The 19,181-nt window shown below is 36.4% G+C and overlaps 1 protein-coding gene across 5 annotated transcripts in view; it reads left to right on the top strand.

Annotated features, from left to right (window-relative positions):
- GABPA (GA binding protein transcription factor subunit alpha) overlaps positions 1-19,181 on the top strand; it is a 37,284-nt gene that overhangs the window by 2,329 nt on the left and 15,774 nt on the right. For 2 of the 5 annotated variants that reach the window (XM_007966187.3, XM_007966176.3), the window contains exons 2-5: positions 4,308-4,410; positions 7,956-8,100; positions 11,961-12,045; positions 14,822-15,067. In XM_007966187.3, coding sequence (XP_007964378.1) covers positions 4,334-4,410; positions 7,956-8,100; positions 11,961-12,045; positions 14,822-15,067 — 553 coding nt within the window. In that variant the 5' untranslated portion in view covers positions 4,308-4,333. The other 3 variants (XM_073010133.1, XM_073010143.1, XM_007966191.3) reach the window with 3 other exon arrangements.

The raw sequence follows: 19,181 nt of genomic DNA, 5'->3' as shown, positions 1-19,181 counted from the left end.
CTAAGTGTTGACGTAGAAGCCTGGGGAATTGGTTTCAGAAAAAGAGATAAGACTCACTCAAAAACTGATATGTAAGATTTGGACTATTTCTCAAATCTCTGTTTTGCTTCTCTAGACTAAGCATAGATAGAGAACCTGGAGAGAAAGAAAGATCATTTAAGAGACTGAGTAATATTTTTTGAAAGATCATTTAAGAAACTGAGTTATATATATATACATATATATAGATATATGTATTTTTTTTTTTCTCCTCCAAAAGGGCATGAGTTTTTGTTTGTTTTTTACTCTGGCACTTTCGAGGGATTGGTCTATAAATTTTTTGAAAGATCATAGGATAAATTTCTTTGTAGCAACTTCCTATTTTATTGTTTATATTAGGGGAGCCCCAGGTGTCCCTGTTGACAAGTCATTAGGGCCGCTTCTCAGCCTCTGGCTACATCATATGCTTTTTTTTCTATTTTGCCAAAGTTTCCAGAAAATTATGTTTTCTAATCATTAAAAAATTGGTTGTGGAGATGGGAGTGGACCTCTTTATAAGCCCTGAAAATAAGTGATTTTTTAAAGTGCTATTCTGCTGCAAACCTGATTCTCACTGTTTTCTGTAAACAACAGTTTTTTATAATTTATTTATTTTGTGTGGACGTTATTTCCTTTTAATCAGTACTAAAATTCCATAGTGTATGCTTTCTCCGTGTTTTCTTTGATTAATACTTTCTTAACATAGACACTTGTATTGGCACCAGCTGTCACCAGCAAAGCTGCCCTGAACATTATCAGTCAATCCTTAATCCTTAACCAATTGGAGAATTTTTCTGGAATGCTTAGTTAGGGATGAAATTGCTGGGTTGCAGGTGTAAGTATGCTTGATATACTTTTCTGCAGAATATCTACACCTGTGTGTACCACAGCTACAGAGACAGGGGAATCTTATGTTCCTGCTAACTGCTCTCGTTATTTAACTTTCTGACATTTGCCGCCTCCCCCGTGCCCCAACACACACACACGCAGTATAAAGTGGTAATTTCTTGTTTTAAATTGAACTTTTGAATGATTTGAATTTGGGCATTTTTTTGTATCATGAGTTATTTTGGTGTCCCTTTATGTGAAAATCCTTTTCCTAGGCTTTGGCTACTTTTCTAATTTGTCCCTTTTTTTGGTTATCAAATTCCAGGCCATTGTCTATTCCATTGTCACTTTTGGGTATTGGAAATATCTTCCCATTCTGTAGCCTGTCTGTGGAACGTAAATCTTGATTTTTATGTAATCAGATTTTTCTCGTTATGGTTATGTTCTTGGAATTTTATTTAAGAAATCCTTTTCTGTCCTGAGACCACAAAAATGTCCCCACCATTTTCTTCTGTTTCATAGTTTTGCCTTTTATGTTTAACCCTTTAAGGTATCTGTAGTTCATTTTATATGGTGTGAAATAGTTCTTATTTATTCAACACATATTGGTGGAGTGCCTGCTGAATATCTACACCTGTGTGTACCACACAGTACCACTCTTCAGAGTAGTTTGTATGTATCTGTGAACACATATTCCTGCCCTGTGAAGCTTATGTTGTCCTTCAAGGTGGATCCCTACTGGGTTTCCACCTGTTTTCTTTAGCACTCAGGATGAATTCCACAATTTTACGCATAGCACCAGTTGAGGAATAGGCTTTATTGGAGAAAGGGAAGGCTTATTAGGCCAGCATCAGCAAGAAAAAAGAAAACCAGAGGGTCTTCATTTTTTCATCATCCCTAAAAGAAGCCTGCTGGAACCTGTGCAGTCTGTTAGATAGGCGTGTGAACGGAGCCTGCGCAGTCTGCCCCATGTGCATGCATCCATCCCAGTGGAGAACCTTACCCTTTTATTGTTTGTCCTTTAAGGGCAAGCCTGAGAGCAACGTTAATTATGTGGGAAAAATTAGATCATTTTGTATCAGGCAGTCTAGATTTGGATGCTAGCTATTTGTCAAAAAACCAGCTACCCCATAGTTGGAGATACTGAGAACTGAGGAGAGTTATAGCCCTTTCGAAAGTGGAAAGGGAGACAGTTTCTTAATGTGAGTGTGACAAAGTATGTAAATTTAGTGGCTTAAAAATACCACCAGTTTATTATCTTACAGTTTTGGAGTCAAATATGAAGTAGATCTCTGGGCTAAAATGAGGTATTGCCAGTCCTGTTTTTCTAAAGCCTTCCAAGGAGAATCTGTTCCTCGTCTAGCTTTCAGGAGCTACCTGCATTCCTTGGCTCATAGCTCCTTTCCTCCATCTTCAAAGCCAGTCGCAGCTAACCAGCCAGTCTTCACATTGAATCACTCTGACCCTCTCTTCCAATTTCCTCTTCTACTTTTATGGACCTTCTACTTGTATTTATTTATTTTAAGAGCCAGGGTCTCGCTGTTGCCCAGGAGGGAGTGCAGTGGCGCGATCATCATTGACTGCAGCCTCAACTCTTGGTCTCAAACGATCTTCCCAATTCAGCCTCCCGAATAGCTAGGACTGCAGGTGCACACCACCATGCCTGGCTAATTTTAAAATATAAGAGACAGGTTCTTTTTATGTTGCCCAGGCTGGTCTTGAACTCATGGGTTCAAACATCCTCTCTCCTCGATCTCCCAAAGTGTTGGGATTACAGGTATGAGGCACCATATCTGGCCCTAGCTGCATTTTAAAAACGATCACACTCTGGCTGTTTTATTGGCTAAGAATTGACTGTGGGGGGACAAGAGTGAACACAGGGACCTCCTTTAGGAAATTGTTGCAGTACTCCAGGTAAGGGGTGGTGTTGGCTGTGGTACTGATATACGCAATACAGAACCTATATTTGAACAACCATGGTTCATCCGCATCTGGAATGATACCTGCTTAGGTTGATACACCAAAACTGTGACATGGAGTCACAGGTGGTTTAGCGTCACTTCTGAATGGTGTTTGTATGAGATAGGGCTCAAAATAAGGTTGCTCTATGCAAAACATTTGAATGCAGTGCCTGATGCTCAGTGAGTAATAGTTATTAATACAAATGAATATTTAAATTCTTCATTTCGTCAAATCTTGTAAGTGGGAACACAACTGTTTTGTAAATGTCGGAATACCAAATTTAGTAGAGCATTCATTATAAAGGTACGCCTCTTTTTAGATGTGCCATACACTTTAACCTCTCAGAAGGTGCTGTGGACTGAAATTACATATGGAGTCCAAAGACAAATTTATTGACCTACAAGGGGGTAGTTAATAACAGAACCTGGTATTTAACAGTAGTAACACCTCAGAAATGTCCACAAAGAAATAGCTATGTATATATAGCTATTTGTGCATTACTTACCATTTTTAAAATTCTAATGTTTTTGTATCAGTGGTTTTAAGCAATAGATAAAAATTTTACATGGGATAATTAAAAACTGAAGTAGTGGTTTGTTTAAAATAAAACCACATCTGAAAAAAATCATTAAAAATTTTCTACTGTGTGTAATCAGGGAAATAATATGCATATCTATACTTTATTACTTTGTTTTGCTGTTTTATAATATTGCATTTATAAGAGACATCATTTGTATCAAATCCTAGCTGATTAATTTGCTTGTCATTGTATCAGTGTGATACTTTGCAGTAAATTATGCTACTAAGGTACAACTTTTAGCTGAATAAACTTAATAGTTCATCTCCATGTTAAGCTTCAGGTTTGAATCTTTTATTGATACTGAGTTGCTTTAATATAGTTAACAGACCCTTAACTTAATTTTGAGGTAACTTACTGATCGCAATTGGTCCCAAAAATATCCCAGTAAATACAGTAGATTGATGAAGTTGTCATGTCAGGTTAATAAACACCAGTTTTTAAAAAAATTAATTTGTAAATGTTATTTGTGGATTTTCTTTATTTTATTTTTCCAACAGGGTCTCACTTTGATCGCCCATGCTGGAGTGCAGTGGTGCGATCATGGCTCACTGCAGCCGCAGCCTCCTGGGCTCAGGTGATCCTCCCATCTCAGCCTCCCAAGTATTAACAGCTGGGACTACAGGTGCGTGCCACCACGCCCTGCTAATTTTTGTATTTTTAGTAGAGACAGGATTTCGCCAAGTTACCCAGGCTGATTTCAAACTCCTGGGCTCAAGCAATCTGCCTGCCTTGGCCTCCCAAAGTGCTGGGGTTAGAGACATGAGCCACCACGCCCAGCTGATTTTCTTCTATAAGTAAAGACTACTTCCCCCTCTTCTGCTTGCCCTTTGCCTTTTATTTGAATTGGGTCTCTACTTCTTGTGTGTCGTTTCTGTTTATGTAGATAATTTTAAAGTATCTTAAAAAGTCACTCTTGCAGGACCGATCTTTTGAAATACTTCAGCCATGACTAAAAGAGAAGCAGAGGAGCTGATAGAAATTGAGATTGATGGAACAGAGAAACCAGAGTGCACAGAAGAAAGGTAGGTGTTTCTGAATTTTATCATTTTTTTTCCAAAATACCAATATACCTAATTAAAACCAGGAAACAAGTCTTTTTTTAAAAACTGTTCTCAGCATTTTAGGGGATAATGTATTGTTTTATTTCCTCTGACTTAGTGTGCTTGTAGCTGAGACGGAAAGACAGTTTTAAACTAATGATGGTAAAAGGGTGGACGAAATCAAAAGCAATTGATTTCAATAGTTTTCTCCTTTGGGACATTTAATTCTTTACTCTTTTCCTCAGCACTGGTTGCTTTAATTTCAGAAATAGTTTAATTCAACCTGAACTAATTTAACAGATATTTATCAGTAACTGTTGTAAACAACTAATTGACAAGAATATGTGAATAAATAAGATACTAATCTGCCCTTATAAAGGCCACATTGTATTTGAGGAGACATACAGGTATATGAGTAATTATGTGACCAGTACTAAGCATAAAGTGTAGTGAAAAGCGTTAATTCTTGGAATAATAATGGAATCATACTTATTTTAAAGGAGGACAGTAGTAGTGAGTTCAGAATCCAAGGAGAGAACATGAGTAGAAACAGACATTTGGGCGTCAACAAGAAGATTGAGGAAAGTAGTAGTTAGTGGTCCCTATTTTACTCTGTGGAGTAGGAGGTGAGATAATAAACTGACAGTAAAAGGAATTGAAAAGTAATAGAGAATCTCCGTGGAGTAACAGGTTTAGAAATCTCTGCAGTGCAACTGGACAAGATAATTAAGGTTAAGGAGGATACCGAGTGTTGAGAGTACAGTTGAGATTTAAAACCTTAAATTTTTAATAGAGCTTTTCAACTTGTTTATCCCAGTTTTTCCAGCATAAGAAAGAGGGAATGCATGCTTCTGTGGAATTTCGTGTATAGATATTTGTGTAACAAATTACCCCAAAATTCAGAAACTAAGAATGCCCAACATTCGGCCAGATGCAGTGGCTCATGCCTATAATCCCAACGCTTTGGGAGGCTGAGGTGGACAGATCACTTGAGCCCAGGAGTTCAAGACCAGCCTGGGCAGCATGGCAAAACCCTATCTCTATAAAACATACAAAAAAAAAATTAGCCTGGCCTGGTGACATGTGCCTAAGTCCCAGCTACTCTGGAGGCTGAGGTGGGAGGATTGCTTGAGCCCAGGAGTTTAAGGCTGCAGTGAGCCATGATTGTGCCACCACATTCCAGCTTTAGTGACAGGACAAGATGCTGTCTCAAAAAAAAAAAAAAAAAAAAGCCCAACATTTTTTATTGCACATTGTTTCTCGGAGGAACCTGGGAGCAACTTACCTGGGTGGATCTGCCTCGGGGGTGTTTCATGAGTTTGCAATGAAGCTGTCAGCCCGGGCTGCAGTCTGCTAAAGACTGGACTAGGGCTAGGGTGTCTGCATCCAAAGTCATGCTTGAGACTCTTAGCAGGATGCCGCAGTTCCTCATCACATGACTCTCTCTAGGGCTGCTCATGGGATGGCAGCTGGCTTCCCTTAAAGCAAATGGTCTGAGAGACATAGAATGGCAAGGTGGAAAGCCCCAGTGTCTTTAAGTAACCTAAGAAGTGACATATCACTTTATCTTAGTCTTCTGGTCACACGGTCCAACCCTGGTACAGTGTGGGACGGAACTTTGAAACGGCATGCATTTAAGAATCGTTAGGTGCCCTCTTTGAGCCTAGCATGCATATATTTATGTTTATACATGCATGCACACAGATGGTCCACAAAGTCTGAAGTATGTACTATCCGACCTTTTGTGGGTAGTCTAGGTTAGGCGACAGATCGGTAATTAATATGTATGACCTATGTGAAGGAGGCAGTGATTGTCATTTACCTAATGTAGATTTTTGCTGTACAGGAATTTAGGTCCAGTTTTATGAGATCATCTACTTTTTTTTTTTAAGAGAAATTGGTACTTTAGATGTTTGTATGAAGTCTTTAATGATATCAAGGTTTTAATGATAGTAATAAAAACTTTTAAAAAATGTTTAATGTTCAGCTAATATAAAATAGTTCTTTAAAAATTTGTTTTAAAGTGACATCTGAATTTTAAGAATAATTGTTACAAAAAAAGAAAAAGCTGGCCTGGCTCATACTTGTAATCCCAGCACTTTGGGACGCCAAGGCAGGTGGATCACAAGGTCAAGAGATCGAGACCATCCTGGCTAACATGATGAAACCCCATCTCTACTAAAAATACAAAAATTAGCTGAGCATGGTGGCACACGCTTATAGTCCCAGCTACTCGGGAGGCTGAGGCAGGAGAATTGCTTGAATCCAGGAGGTGGAGGTTGTAGTGAGCTGAGATTGCGCCACTGCACCCCAGCCTGGCGACAGAGCAAGACTCCATCTCAAAAAAAAAAAAAAAAAAAAAAAAAAACAGCAACCTACCGTGGCTATAGCTGAAGACTTTGGTAAAAAGGCTTACTTAAGATTTTTTTTTTTTAACCTTAAAAAATAACAATAGCATACTAGTATTTTTAAATAAGCTTGTTTTTAATCATGAGGGGTCTATTTTATAAATTTTAAATGTTTTAAGTCAGGTGCAATGGCACACACCTTGTAGCCCCAGCGACTTGGGTGGCTGAGGCAGGAAGATCACTTGAGCTCAGGAGTTTGAGGCTGGCCTGGTGTGAACATAGGGAGACTGTCTCTAAAATTAAAATATAAATAAATGTTTTAGAAAAAATTTTAAGTTATATACATTCATTGACTATCATGTATATATCTCAGTTTACTTATAATTTATGTGAAAACTCAACAGATTTTTAATGCATACTGTTTTTGACAATCACAAATGAGATTTAAATCATGTTTAAATTAAACATGTTGGAATACTTAATTGAATTCCACATTCACCAATTCAGCAAATATTACTTAGTGTTTGTCTTCTATTTGGCCCTATATAAGGATTTGTAAGAGATATGTAGGATTACTTACCAAAGATTTTAACCCTTTTGAATTCAAAGTGTGAAATCATATGAAAGAGCACTAAGACAGTTTTTAGGAAGAATATAAACTTTTTTGAACATGGAGCTGTCCTGATTACAACCAGTTGTGTTCATATTAAATTAAAGGGAAAGTCTTTTATTTAACTTATTCTATTTTTATATCCTTATATTTTTATTTATGTGGGGAAGGGAAATTGACTAGTAGAGATGGCATACAGATTTTGAGGAGACAATGTGTCTTCCTTTCTGGGTCTAAAATTCTTCAAAATAACTTGAAAATATAATGCAAATGCAAACATAATGTATGTGCAATATTTATATGTGTACACATACACACATATGTATGTACATACATAATCAGGCATATTTACAGGGATGCTTTAAATTTCAAGCTAGCATTTCTCTATGAAATTCAGTGTTCATTTTGGCAATACTAGTTGGGGATGAGCCTACCACAGTATCTATGTAGAAATGACTTTTCAAAGACCAGAAATGTGTTTTAGTTTGGGATTATGTTTTTAGCATATTGTTACTTTGAAATCCAGGCTAAAAAATGTAACTGTTAGCACTTACATCTTTAACATTTAGCATTGTAGAACAAACCTACGCGCCAGCTGAATGTGTAAGCCAGGCCATAGACATCAATGAACCAATAGGCAATTTAAAGAAACTGCTAGAACCAAGACTACAGTGTTCTTTGGATGCTCATGAAATTTGCCTGCAAGATATCCAGGTAATTTTTATTTTTGTAAATTTGTATTGCAACATTTTAGTCTGCATAGGAATATTTTTTTGTTAGCCTTTTCTTTATAGCTATAGACTTTATCTCTGTAAGATGATTTGATTGGTATTACTATAAAATTTAAGTGTTTAGAAATAAGGTTTTCAAGCAAAATTTTCTCCATTTAAAATTATATTTTAAAAATTTAGTACTAAAACAAATGAAACATTTGTTTTTTACTTTTCACAAATATAAAATGAGAAGTTTAAATAAATAAGAATCAAAGCTTAGATATAAGTAGTAATAGTAGGGAGCACATTGACTTTTGAAACTGAAGTGTATTTCTTGCCAGCTTCTAACTTCTCAAATGTATCATTTAACTAAATGATTTCCACATTTCCCTTTTACCTTTATTTTCTCTGACAGTAGGTTTTGGATAAGAATTTAAATGGTAACTGATAGGTCCTGGAATTTATTGTAAAAGGATTTACTTATGGTAGTATTCTAATATGTTATGTCTGAATCATATTCCGAGTCATATTTTGCAGTATGTTTTCAAGATAGGTAGTACTTTTATGTATAAAAGTAGCAGCTTAAATAGAATTGCCCATACAGTTTTCCATGACCTTTCTTAAACATATGATTAAATACATACTACAGTTTTTTACTTTTTCTTTTTTCTTTTTTTTGAAATGGAGCCTCATTCTGTCACCCAGGCTTTAGTGCACTGGTGCGATTTCAGGTCACTGCAACCTCCACCTCCCAGGTTCATACCATTCTCCTGCCTCCGCCTCCTGAGTAGCTGGGACTATAGGCCAATGCCTCCACACCTGGCTAATTTTTGTATTTTTAGTAGACAGGGGGTTTTGCCATGTTGGCCAGGCTAGTCTCGAACTCCTGACCTCAAAGTAATAGTCCGCCTTGGCCTCCCAAAGTGCTGGGATTATAGGTGTGAGCCAGCGCACCTGGCTGAGTTTTATACTATTTTTATTTATGTATTTATTTATATATTATATGTATATAAATTTTTATATATATAAATATTTTTATATTTTTTACATATAAAATTTTATATTATATATTAATTATATAATTTTATATATTATATATAAATATATAATATAAGTAGTATATATTATATATAAATATATAATACAAGTATTATATATTAATAATAAATATATATTATTTATATATTTATTATTAACTTAGATTAATGTATATTGTGTCATCTTTTGGATCGTTCTTTACTCTTTACCCTGCCTGCCTTGTGATATAGGTATTCCTTATATTACAGAACTTTTGTGTTAGTTTTTTAAAAATTCAAATCATCATATGCTGCTACTATTTTTAATAAAATACTGTTGTACAGTAAGTTGAAATGTTTTAACAAAATTTGTGCATTTTATTTGCCTTTTAACCATACTTTAATCTTTTCATTTCAATATAAATCTAGTAATTGATGGTGGGTAGGGATGATAGAGTGCTCTAAAACTAGGGAATGTGGGAAGGTCTAGTAATGTTACAATTTTAGGATTTAAAGTTTTTTCTCTTAATGACAGGATGAATTAACTTAGTCGTTTTGGAAGACTACCTCCCATTTAATATCTGTTAATGTTAAATGTGAAATAGCTAACGGTTCCACTTCAGCAAATTATTCCTACAGAAATGCTCACCTGGGTGGGTAAAGGTATATGCATGAAGATGTTCATGGCTTTGCAAAAACTGAAAACACCTCAAATGTTCCAAAAATGAGATTTGATATGTTAGTTCCATAGAATAGAATCTGAGGTAGCTATTAAAAACTGGTGAACTTGAGCTATGTGGGCAAGGTACGTTGAGTGAAAAAAATACTTCCAAAACACTCTAATTCTCTCATGTAGTCTTCACATCAGTCTTTGAAATCAGCATATTAGTAGTCACATTCTGCAGATGTAGAAACAGATTTAAAGAGGTTAAATAATGTGCCCAGTGTGTGGCTACAAAGGGGTATACTGGAATTTGAACCCAGACCTCTGTGGCTCCAGAACTCTCTTGTTTAAGGCAAAAAAACAAAAAACTTTTTTAAAGGTTTATAATGAATATAACTCAGTGTCACTGGACTTTGCCTGGTTTGCTCATATGTAAAATAAAGGGGAATCTGGACTTAATCTCTTAGTTGTCTTTCAGCTGTAACATTTATTGCTTTCTTTTTAATACTTGACCTATCCAAAGTGAAAGTATGGCCTGCAGATTACCCAACCTCTTCCAGATTCTCAGTAAATATTAGTTGGATAAATGGTAATATTTATAATTCATATTGTCATAGAATTCAGGGCTAGCTTTGGATCTATGGGCATTTTGTGTTACTCCTTGTCCCCCTTTCCTCCTTAAAAAGGATATGAGGACCACCACTTCTGTTCTTCATGTCAATGCAAACATACATTTGAATCAGAAGTCTTGCTGCTTATGGTAATGCTCTTATATTTTCAGATGTGGGCTGACTTGAAAGCTGAGGGAACAACGGCTAAGTTGCACTTTTTTGAAGAATGTTAACATAAGATCAAATACCAGGCTTGAGTTTTGTCCTTGTTCTGGCTTTTAGTGAACTTGCTAATATGTTCAGTACCTGAGCACTTATACTTTTAGAGTTACATTTGCCATAGCTTCTAGTGGATAATACCAGCGTCCACCAGACAAGGAGAAAAAACTTGACCTTAAGACAATTTTTAATGAAATGTATATTAATGGATGAAACTGTCATATTTAATCTATCTGTCTACAAGATTACACAGTCTTTTTTTTTTTTTTTTTTTGAGATGGAGTGTCACTCTATCACCCAGGCAGAGTGCAGTGGCACTCACTGCAACTTCCACCTCCCGGGTCCAAGCGATTCTCATGCTTCAGCCTCCCAAGTAGCTGGGATTACAGGCGTGCGCCACCACTCCTGGCTAATTTTTGTATTTGTGTATAGACAGGGTTTTACCATGTTGCCCAGGCTGGTCTTGAACTTCAGACCTCAGGTGATCCACCTGCCTTGGACTCCCAAAGTGCTGGGATTACAAGTGTGAGCCACCACGCCCAGCCCTACACAGTTTGTCTTATCCCCTGTTCAAGTTAGATTCGTAGTCATTTGTCATGTGTTTGTGCCATGACGACACCATCAGGTTAATTATTGGGATTGAGAGTAGGACCTGCAGCTATATGACTTGCAGACACAGTTATAAATTATGCAAGATGATTATAACGGAAGCCTGTCTATAAGCTGATTACAGAAAGTGTCTGGAAGTCAGAATTAACATCAATTTACCATCATGTGAAATGCATTCATTATAAGGATATATGAAGGAAAAAACACTAATACTGAAATGATATAGAATTAGGATTCAAGATATAGCTAGGTTAGGTAGTAAGGTCATAAGTGCTTTAATTTTATTAACTTTATGATGAGAGATTTAGAGTAAACCCTTCAATATGTAGCACTGGTTACAAGGCAGATATGGCAAGAATATGTTAATATATTTAGATAAATTATCACCACTAATTAAACACTCTTATTCATGACAGGTATGGCGTACTTTAAATACATTTCAGAATGAATAATTGACTTTTGGAATTATTTTAAATCCCAAACTAGACTCCAGAGATAGAAAAAACTGACATGACAAATTTGGTGGTATGCGGTCCTGAATTACTTCCTCAGTAGTGAAAATATTTTAAATTTTGGCAGAGAATTAAATATGACAAGCTAGATAATGTGTTCTTATAATTTAATTAGTGTGTTCAGCAATTAAGTTCTTTTTGATACATCCATTTATTCTAAACCAAAGACAAGGGACTTAATCTAATGATTGCACTAAAATAATCTTACTCATTTTATCATCCATGGTTAGCTGGATCCAGAACGAAGTTTATTTGACCAAGGAGTAAAAACAGATGGAACTGTACAGCTTAGTGTACAGGTAATTTCTTACCAAGGTAAGTTACTTTTCATGATAGTTATTTAAAATTTTAGCTCATGTTTTTCTGATATAATTTATAAGTCTTAAGTGTTTTAGATGGTTGTCTAAATTACTTGATATAACAGCCAAATATTCCTGCTTTGGGTTTCATAGTTGTATTTGACAGGGTGAAACAGATAGTGTAACCTATTCTACCTAGTTTAATCATAAAAGGATATCTTATATGGTAGTAAATAGCAGAATCACAGAGAGTGTTGGAAGTCAGCAGGTTCCAGCTGACTTCCTAAGAGTACCTCAGCCACACTGCAGAGCTGGACTGCTAAGGAAGCTGCTGCCTTGCCATGATCTGGAAAATACAACACCTGGAAGCTGCCATGGTGGCTGTCACTTAAACCATGTTGCCTTTACAGTGATCTACACTAGTCAAAAAAACAGGATGTGTGCTGGCTGCGGGGGTGCACGCCTGTAATCCTACCACTTTGGGAGGACAAGGTGGGTGGATCATTTGAGGTCAGGAGTTTGAGAACAGCCTGGCCAACATGGTGAAACCCCATCTCTACCAAAAAAACAAAATAAGATGGGCATGGTGGCACATGCCTGTAATCCCAGCTACTTGGGAGGCTAAGACAGGAAAATCACTTGAACCCAGGAAGTGGAGGTTGCAGTGAGCAGAGATTGTGTCACTACACTCCCTCCTGGGCAACAAGAGCAAAACTCTGTCTCAGTCAGTCAGTCAATCAATAAAAAAAATAGATGGCATAGGCCTCAATGGTCCCCAACCTTTTTTGGCACCAGGGACCAGTTTCACAGAAGACAATTTTTCCATGGATTGGGGCAGGGGAATTCAAGCACATTACATTTATCGTGTGCTTTGTATCTATTATTACTACATTATAGTGTATAATGATACAATTATACAACTCACCATAATGTAGAATCAGTGGGAGCCTTGAGCTTGTTTCCCTGCAACTAGACAGTTTCATCTGGAGGTGATGGGAGACAGTGACAAGAGTATCAGGCATTAAATTCTCATAAGGAGCATGCAACCTAGATACTTCACATGTGCAGCTCACAATAGGGTTTGCGCTCCTGTGAGAATCTAATGCTGCCAGTGATCTGACAAGAAGTAGAACTCAAGCGGTAATGTGAGCGATAGGGAGCAGCTGTAAATACAGATGAAGCTTCATCCACTTGCCTGCCAGTCACCTCCTGTTGTGTGGTCTGTGGCCTGGGTTTTGGGGACCCCTGATCTGCCTGCTTGCCCCCTCTTAGCTCATTTCCAAATAGAAAGCTTATACCAGTGATTCTAAAGCCTAAATCACACCTGGAACCCTAGCTGCATAGAAATCCAGTCTGTACAGTTTAGCATAGAGAGAAGAATTTGTAATAGACATAGAATCATCCAGTCAGCCTTATTCATTACAGTATTTTAGTAAACTTGTATAAATACCCAAGTTAGAAAAGAAAATTGGGAAACTATTTTTGGTAGGTTGAATTTTAGCTTTTTTTAAAATTTAGAATAATGTCATCTCTGAACATATATTGTTCACAATTACGTTTCACAAACCATGTTTTTCTTCAGACTCTGAAAATGGTAGTTATGTACTTCTGATCCTTAATTCCCTCAGGACTGATTATTGGGAACAGGAAATAAATTAGTAGTTTTTATCTTTAAAAGCCTAGTGACTTATTGATGCAAATGTGTTTAAGAAGAGTTTACTTAAAGCCATAAACGTGTGAAATTTAGATGAAGGATTAAGAAATAGATTTTAAGAGAAAATACTTTTGATTCTGATTATTTTTATCATGTATATTTGAGAAGTGATTCTCTTTATACCACCTGAGAATGATAGTAGTAGTTTCTTGCAATACCGGTTTTCACAGAAGATCAAAGTTGAGTTGTACTTTTTCTTTAAACTGTACTTTGATTGAATTTTGATATAGATTATAATAGATTCAGTAAGGAACAGAAGCAGTTATATAAGATAGTGTCTTAGAGCTGTCATTTTAGTCTAAGTTTATTTCATAAAGGGCTAATTCCATTTTGAATAAATAATAGTATGTCTTAGAGAGAGTACTGCACACATACTGAAATAACTGCTTTTATGGCATAATTTCTTAATTATAATTTCTGAAACAGGTTTCAATGTTTTGATTCTGGATAGTTGAGGAGCCTTTGTATTAATAAATTATTTATCTTTGTCTTTTCCATAGGAATTACAATTCTTAACACTTTTATACTAGGAGCTTAAAATATTCAGGATTTGGGTTTTTCTTCATCTAATTTAAAATGAAAATTAGAATTTGATGGCAAATTTAATTTAGCAAATTTGGCATCGTTTTTAACACATCTACTTTGTCCTTTAAAAAGAAAAACTGAGTTAGTAAATAATAATTTTAATTTGTTTAGAAGGATTTTTTAAAATTCCAAGGATAGGTAGCTGCTTGTTTATACTCTGCATAGTCTAATTTTTATTTTGTTTCATATTGGTAATTTTTATTTTTATTTTATTGTGGTATGAATGGGTACTTTTTTTCTAATGATGTTTATAGGTAGGGTTTGTGTGTGTCTTATATTTTCTAAAATTATTTTAAACTTGTAGAAAAGTTGCAAGACTAGTAAAATAATTCTTGAATATTCTTCACCCAGATTCCCCAAATGTTGACTTTTACTACATTTGCTTTATTCGATGCAGTTTTTCTCTACCATTTGGGAACATATAAACTAAATTATGTTTTGGTGACTTCTGTGTTTTCATTTAGATTCATAATTTTTTTTATCCACTGTTAAGGAATTGAACCAAAGTTAAACATCCTTGAAATTGTTAAACCTGCGGACACTGTTGAGGTGGTTATTGATCCAGATGCCCACCATGCTGAATCAGAAGCACATCTTGTTGAAGAAGCTCAAGTGATAACTCTTGATGGCACAAAACACATCACAACCATTTCAGATGAAACTTCAGAACAAGTGACAAGATGGGCTGCTGCACTGGAAGGCTATAGGAAAGAACAAGAACGCCTTGGGATACCCTATGGTAATGAAATACATAATTCTATGTTGGGTAGAACAGTAGGAATTAAGGTTGACATAGAAGACACTAGGGTAAGTTATCATCTATTTTTCATGTAGAGTTATTAGAATGAATATTGATTTTCTTATCTCTCTCTTTTTTAATTGTAACGCACATTTAAGCTCATATGGTGGACAAATTCAGTCCCGCGTGCCGGAAGTACAAAGAAGTCTAAAAAATTTCTGCTCTTAGGGTGTTGAGAGTGTAGTTGAAGAGAGAGAAGATAGATGAAAAGAGATAATTGCTGTAAAAGGTAACATGTTTTTAAACTGTTAGTAACTCTTATAGAAGAAGCATGCTATTGGAATCTTAAAGGGATCATAGTTGCCCTGAGGGAAAGTTGAAAAGAGTTTATTATAAATAAGATACTATTGGGCAGAGAAAGACATTTAAAGACAGGAAGTGTTATGTGCAAAGCTTAGACCTCGGGGTATGCGTGAGTAGTGAGAAAATTGAGTGGTTAAGGAGTTACTCTAGCATTACAGAACTGTTTTGATTGATGAAAATAATTGAAAAATGAATATGGTGGTGGTATATGGCATAAGTTGGAACAGGTAGAGACTGAGTGAAGGGAAAACAGGAGCATATTATTATAATTGTGGCTAGATGATAGGTGATTTCTTTGGGAGTAGAAAGGAAAAAGTAGATGAAAACAGTGATAGGACTGAGCAGATTGACAGATTTTATGAGAGTAGAGAGGGAAGATACAAGTATTGATCTAACTTCTCAAGCTTCATCTTGGTGACTGAAACGGTAATAATCTTGATAAAAATTGGTTCCATCATCATTACATGTTTAGTGAACACTACCATATGCCAGGCACCATGTTAAATGCTAGGCTTAATTAAGATGGTGCACTAGAAAGAGCATGCCTCCAATAGCCCAGTTGGGGAAGTAGAGAAGTCTGGTATAGGAAATGCTTTTTTCAAGAGAAGGTGGATAGCACTTGATTTTGAGGTGAAAGTTTATATTCGGCTGGAGGTAGCCAGAAAATGGTTTCAGTTATATAAGATTTGGGCTGGAGACAAAGATGTTATATGAGATTCATTCACATTGAATTTGTATATGAAGCTATAAAAGTCTATGGTAGTCCCTGATGGAGAGCAAGGAATGGAAAAGAACACACAACTAAAGCATATACCCTAGATCCTATAAACATTTAGGGTTGGAGAAAAGGGATACAAGAAATAACTTATATGTATAGTGTCACTGAAATTGAGGGGAGAGTTTGGATGGTCAAGACTCTCAGATGCTGCCGAGAAAGTCAAAGAATGCTCACTGATATCTCTTAAATGTGATGATCAGAGGATCATTCTTAAATTTAGACGAAAGTAACTAGAGTTGGCAAGACAAAACAGAATTATAAGAAATAGACATCTTAGAAGTGGGGGCGGATGAGGAAGAATGCTGGGGTAACAAATAAATACGATTGATCATCCAAGAGTTGGTGGGGACCTCAGTGTATTTGTAAATGAAACAGTATTGTCGGGTTTTTTGTCCTTTTTTTATTTTGTGTTTTTAGAGACAAGGTTGTACCTGGGGAGCAGTGCTGATGACAGAAAGGCTGTGTTATAGAACTGCTGTTTTCCCTAAGACATTTTTTTCTTTCTTTAAACCAAACCTTAAAAGATACGCAGTAAATGATAGAGCTTACCCATGGAACTGAAAGAGAGCTACGGAACCAGACGCTAGTGTAGAATTTCAGTCTGTCCCTCTACTGCCCAGGACTGTAGCCACTCGTCACGTGTGAGCACTTGAAGTGTCCCTGGTCAAAACTAAGATGTGTTGTAAATGTGAAATATCCATTAAAAGAAAGAATGTAAAAATATTTTTTAATTTTTTATATTGATTACCAGTTGAAATAACATTTGGAACATTAAGTTAAAATAAATTCATTATTAAGATGTATTTTACCAACTTTTTAAATGTAACTATTAGAAAATTTAAAATTACATAATGGTCTGCATTATATTTCTGTTGGACATCCCTGATCTTGATAATTGTAGCCTTTAGTTCTGGATGTTCTTACTGCTTTCTTTTGATAAATACCTCTGTGTTCTTTTTTCTGGAACTCCTGTTGAATCTCTTGAGTTGATCTGTTCCATCTTTTTTCGTGTTTATTTTTCATCTTTCCTATCTATACTACTTTCTGCCAGATTTTCTTGTCTTTATAATACAACCTATCTGATGTTTAATTTACAACGGCTCTTCGTTTTTGTTTGTTCCTTTCTATAGCGTTCTGATCTTATATTGCCAATATCATGTTTTCTCCTACTTCTTTGAGTATATTGATTATAGTTTTAACTTTTAAAAAGCTTTACTGCAGTATTTGTTTCTTGTGGATTCTGCTTTTCTTGTGGTTTTTGTGTTGTTTTTAACCTCTCTCAAATATCTAATTATTTTTGCCCATCTTTTCACATTTAAGAATTAATCACTTTAGGCCGGCTGCGGTGGCTCATGCCTGTAATCCCAGCACTTTGGAAGGCTGAGGCAGATGGGTCACTTGAGGCCAGGAGTTTGAGACCAGCCTGGCCAACATGGTGAAACCCTGTTTCTACTAAAAATATAAAAATTAGCTGGGTGTGGTGGCGCATGCCTGTAATCCCAGCTACTTGGGAGGCTGAGGCATGAGAATCCCTTGAACCTGGGAGGCGGAGGTTGCAGTGAGCTGAAATTGCACCACTGCACTCTAGCCTGGGCAACACAGTGAGACTCCGTCTCAAAAAAAAATAAGAATAAATAACTTTAAAGCTAGTTAATGTGAAGTTCTGAAGGATTTGATAACTATACGCTGATAAAATGAGGCATTGACTCTTTCATTAAAAGAATTTCAGGCCAGGTGTGGTGGCTCATGCCTGTAATCCCAGCACGTTGAGAGGCTGAGGTAGGAGGGTTTCTTGAGGCCAAGAGTTTGAGACCAGCCTGGGCTATGTAGCTAGACTGTCTCCACAAAAAAAAAAAAAAAAAAAAAAAGAGCTGGGCATAGTGGCATACACCAATATCCTGGGAGGCTCAGTTGGGAGAATTGCTTGAGCGCTGGAGCCTGAGGCTATAGAGAGCTGTGACGGCACCACTGTACGCCAGCCTGCGTGGCAAAGCAAGACGGTCTCAAAAAAAAAGGCAAAGGAATTCTTTTCAAATGTATCAGTATTTCTAGATCTTTATGCAGATACCTGTCAGCAGAAGATAGGGGTGAGCATTTGGGATCGGTGTGTATGTGAATACTGCGTTCTGGACCTGGAAAAGGACGTGGAGCAGAGAAGACGTAGAGACGGTCTCACTCTTCAGTTTATAGGGTTTTATTACTGAGAATTGTTCTCTCGGTGTCTGTTCATTTCATGTCTCTCCCCATATATATTAATAAATGTTTTCCCGGTGACCACATGTGTGGGGTACACCCATTTAACTGGCACCCCAAATGAAAGACCCTGAAGGTTCTAACCACACCATCTACTTTAAATCAGTCTCCTCATTTTCAGCTTTAAGCCTCTGTTGCTACTCAGAACCACCATGACTTGAACCGGTGAACAAGGTTCTGCGAGCAGGAATTCTCTCACTTCTTACTGGTATCCTCCTTGGCAAACATTTTAGGTCATAGTTTCCCCCCCTCTGCCAAATCGATTACCACTCTGTTTATTGTCTTCAAAACATTAGATTAAATCTCTCATCCATGCCTGTCGCTTTGTACTCATGTTCCTAGATTTTACATCCTTAAAAAATTCCTTTACTGTTGTTTCACTAGAGTCTGAGAGAAAAGAGGCAGAACATGGGTGGCCAATTAGTTATGTTAAACTAGAAGTCCTGATACTTGAGAAAACAAACCAGACAAATTATATTTTTCCCTGAGTTTTTTTTTATTCTTAAATTTTTATGTAAAATTATCTTTCATTGTCTTTTAAAAGAGGTGTGATTCAGGATAGCTTTTCTAATTTAACTCTGCTTCTGTTGTTTTCCGTTAGGATAGTATTCACAGATAAGGCAACTTTCTTTTTCGGTTCTTGTCGACTTTTACCTGGGCCTTCTCCTTCTCTTTCCTTTTCCTTGGCGTCCCTCTGCCGCTCACTTCTAATTCCATTCT

Source organism: Chlorocebus sabaeus, chromosome 2 (genome assembly GCF_047675955.1).
Source record: "Chlorocebus sabaeus isolate Y175 chromosome 2, mChlSab1.0.hap1, whole genome shotgun sequence".
Classification (NCBI taxonomy): Eukaryota; Metazoa; Chordata; class Mammalia; order Primates; family Cercopithecidae; genus Chlorocebus; species Chlorocebus sabaeus.
This window is presented reverse-complemented; position numbering and strand designations above follow the sequence as displayed.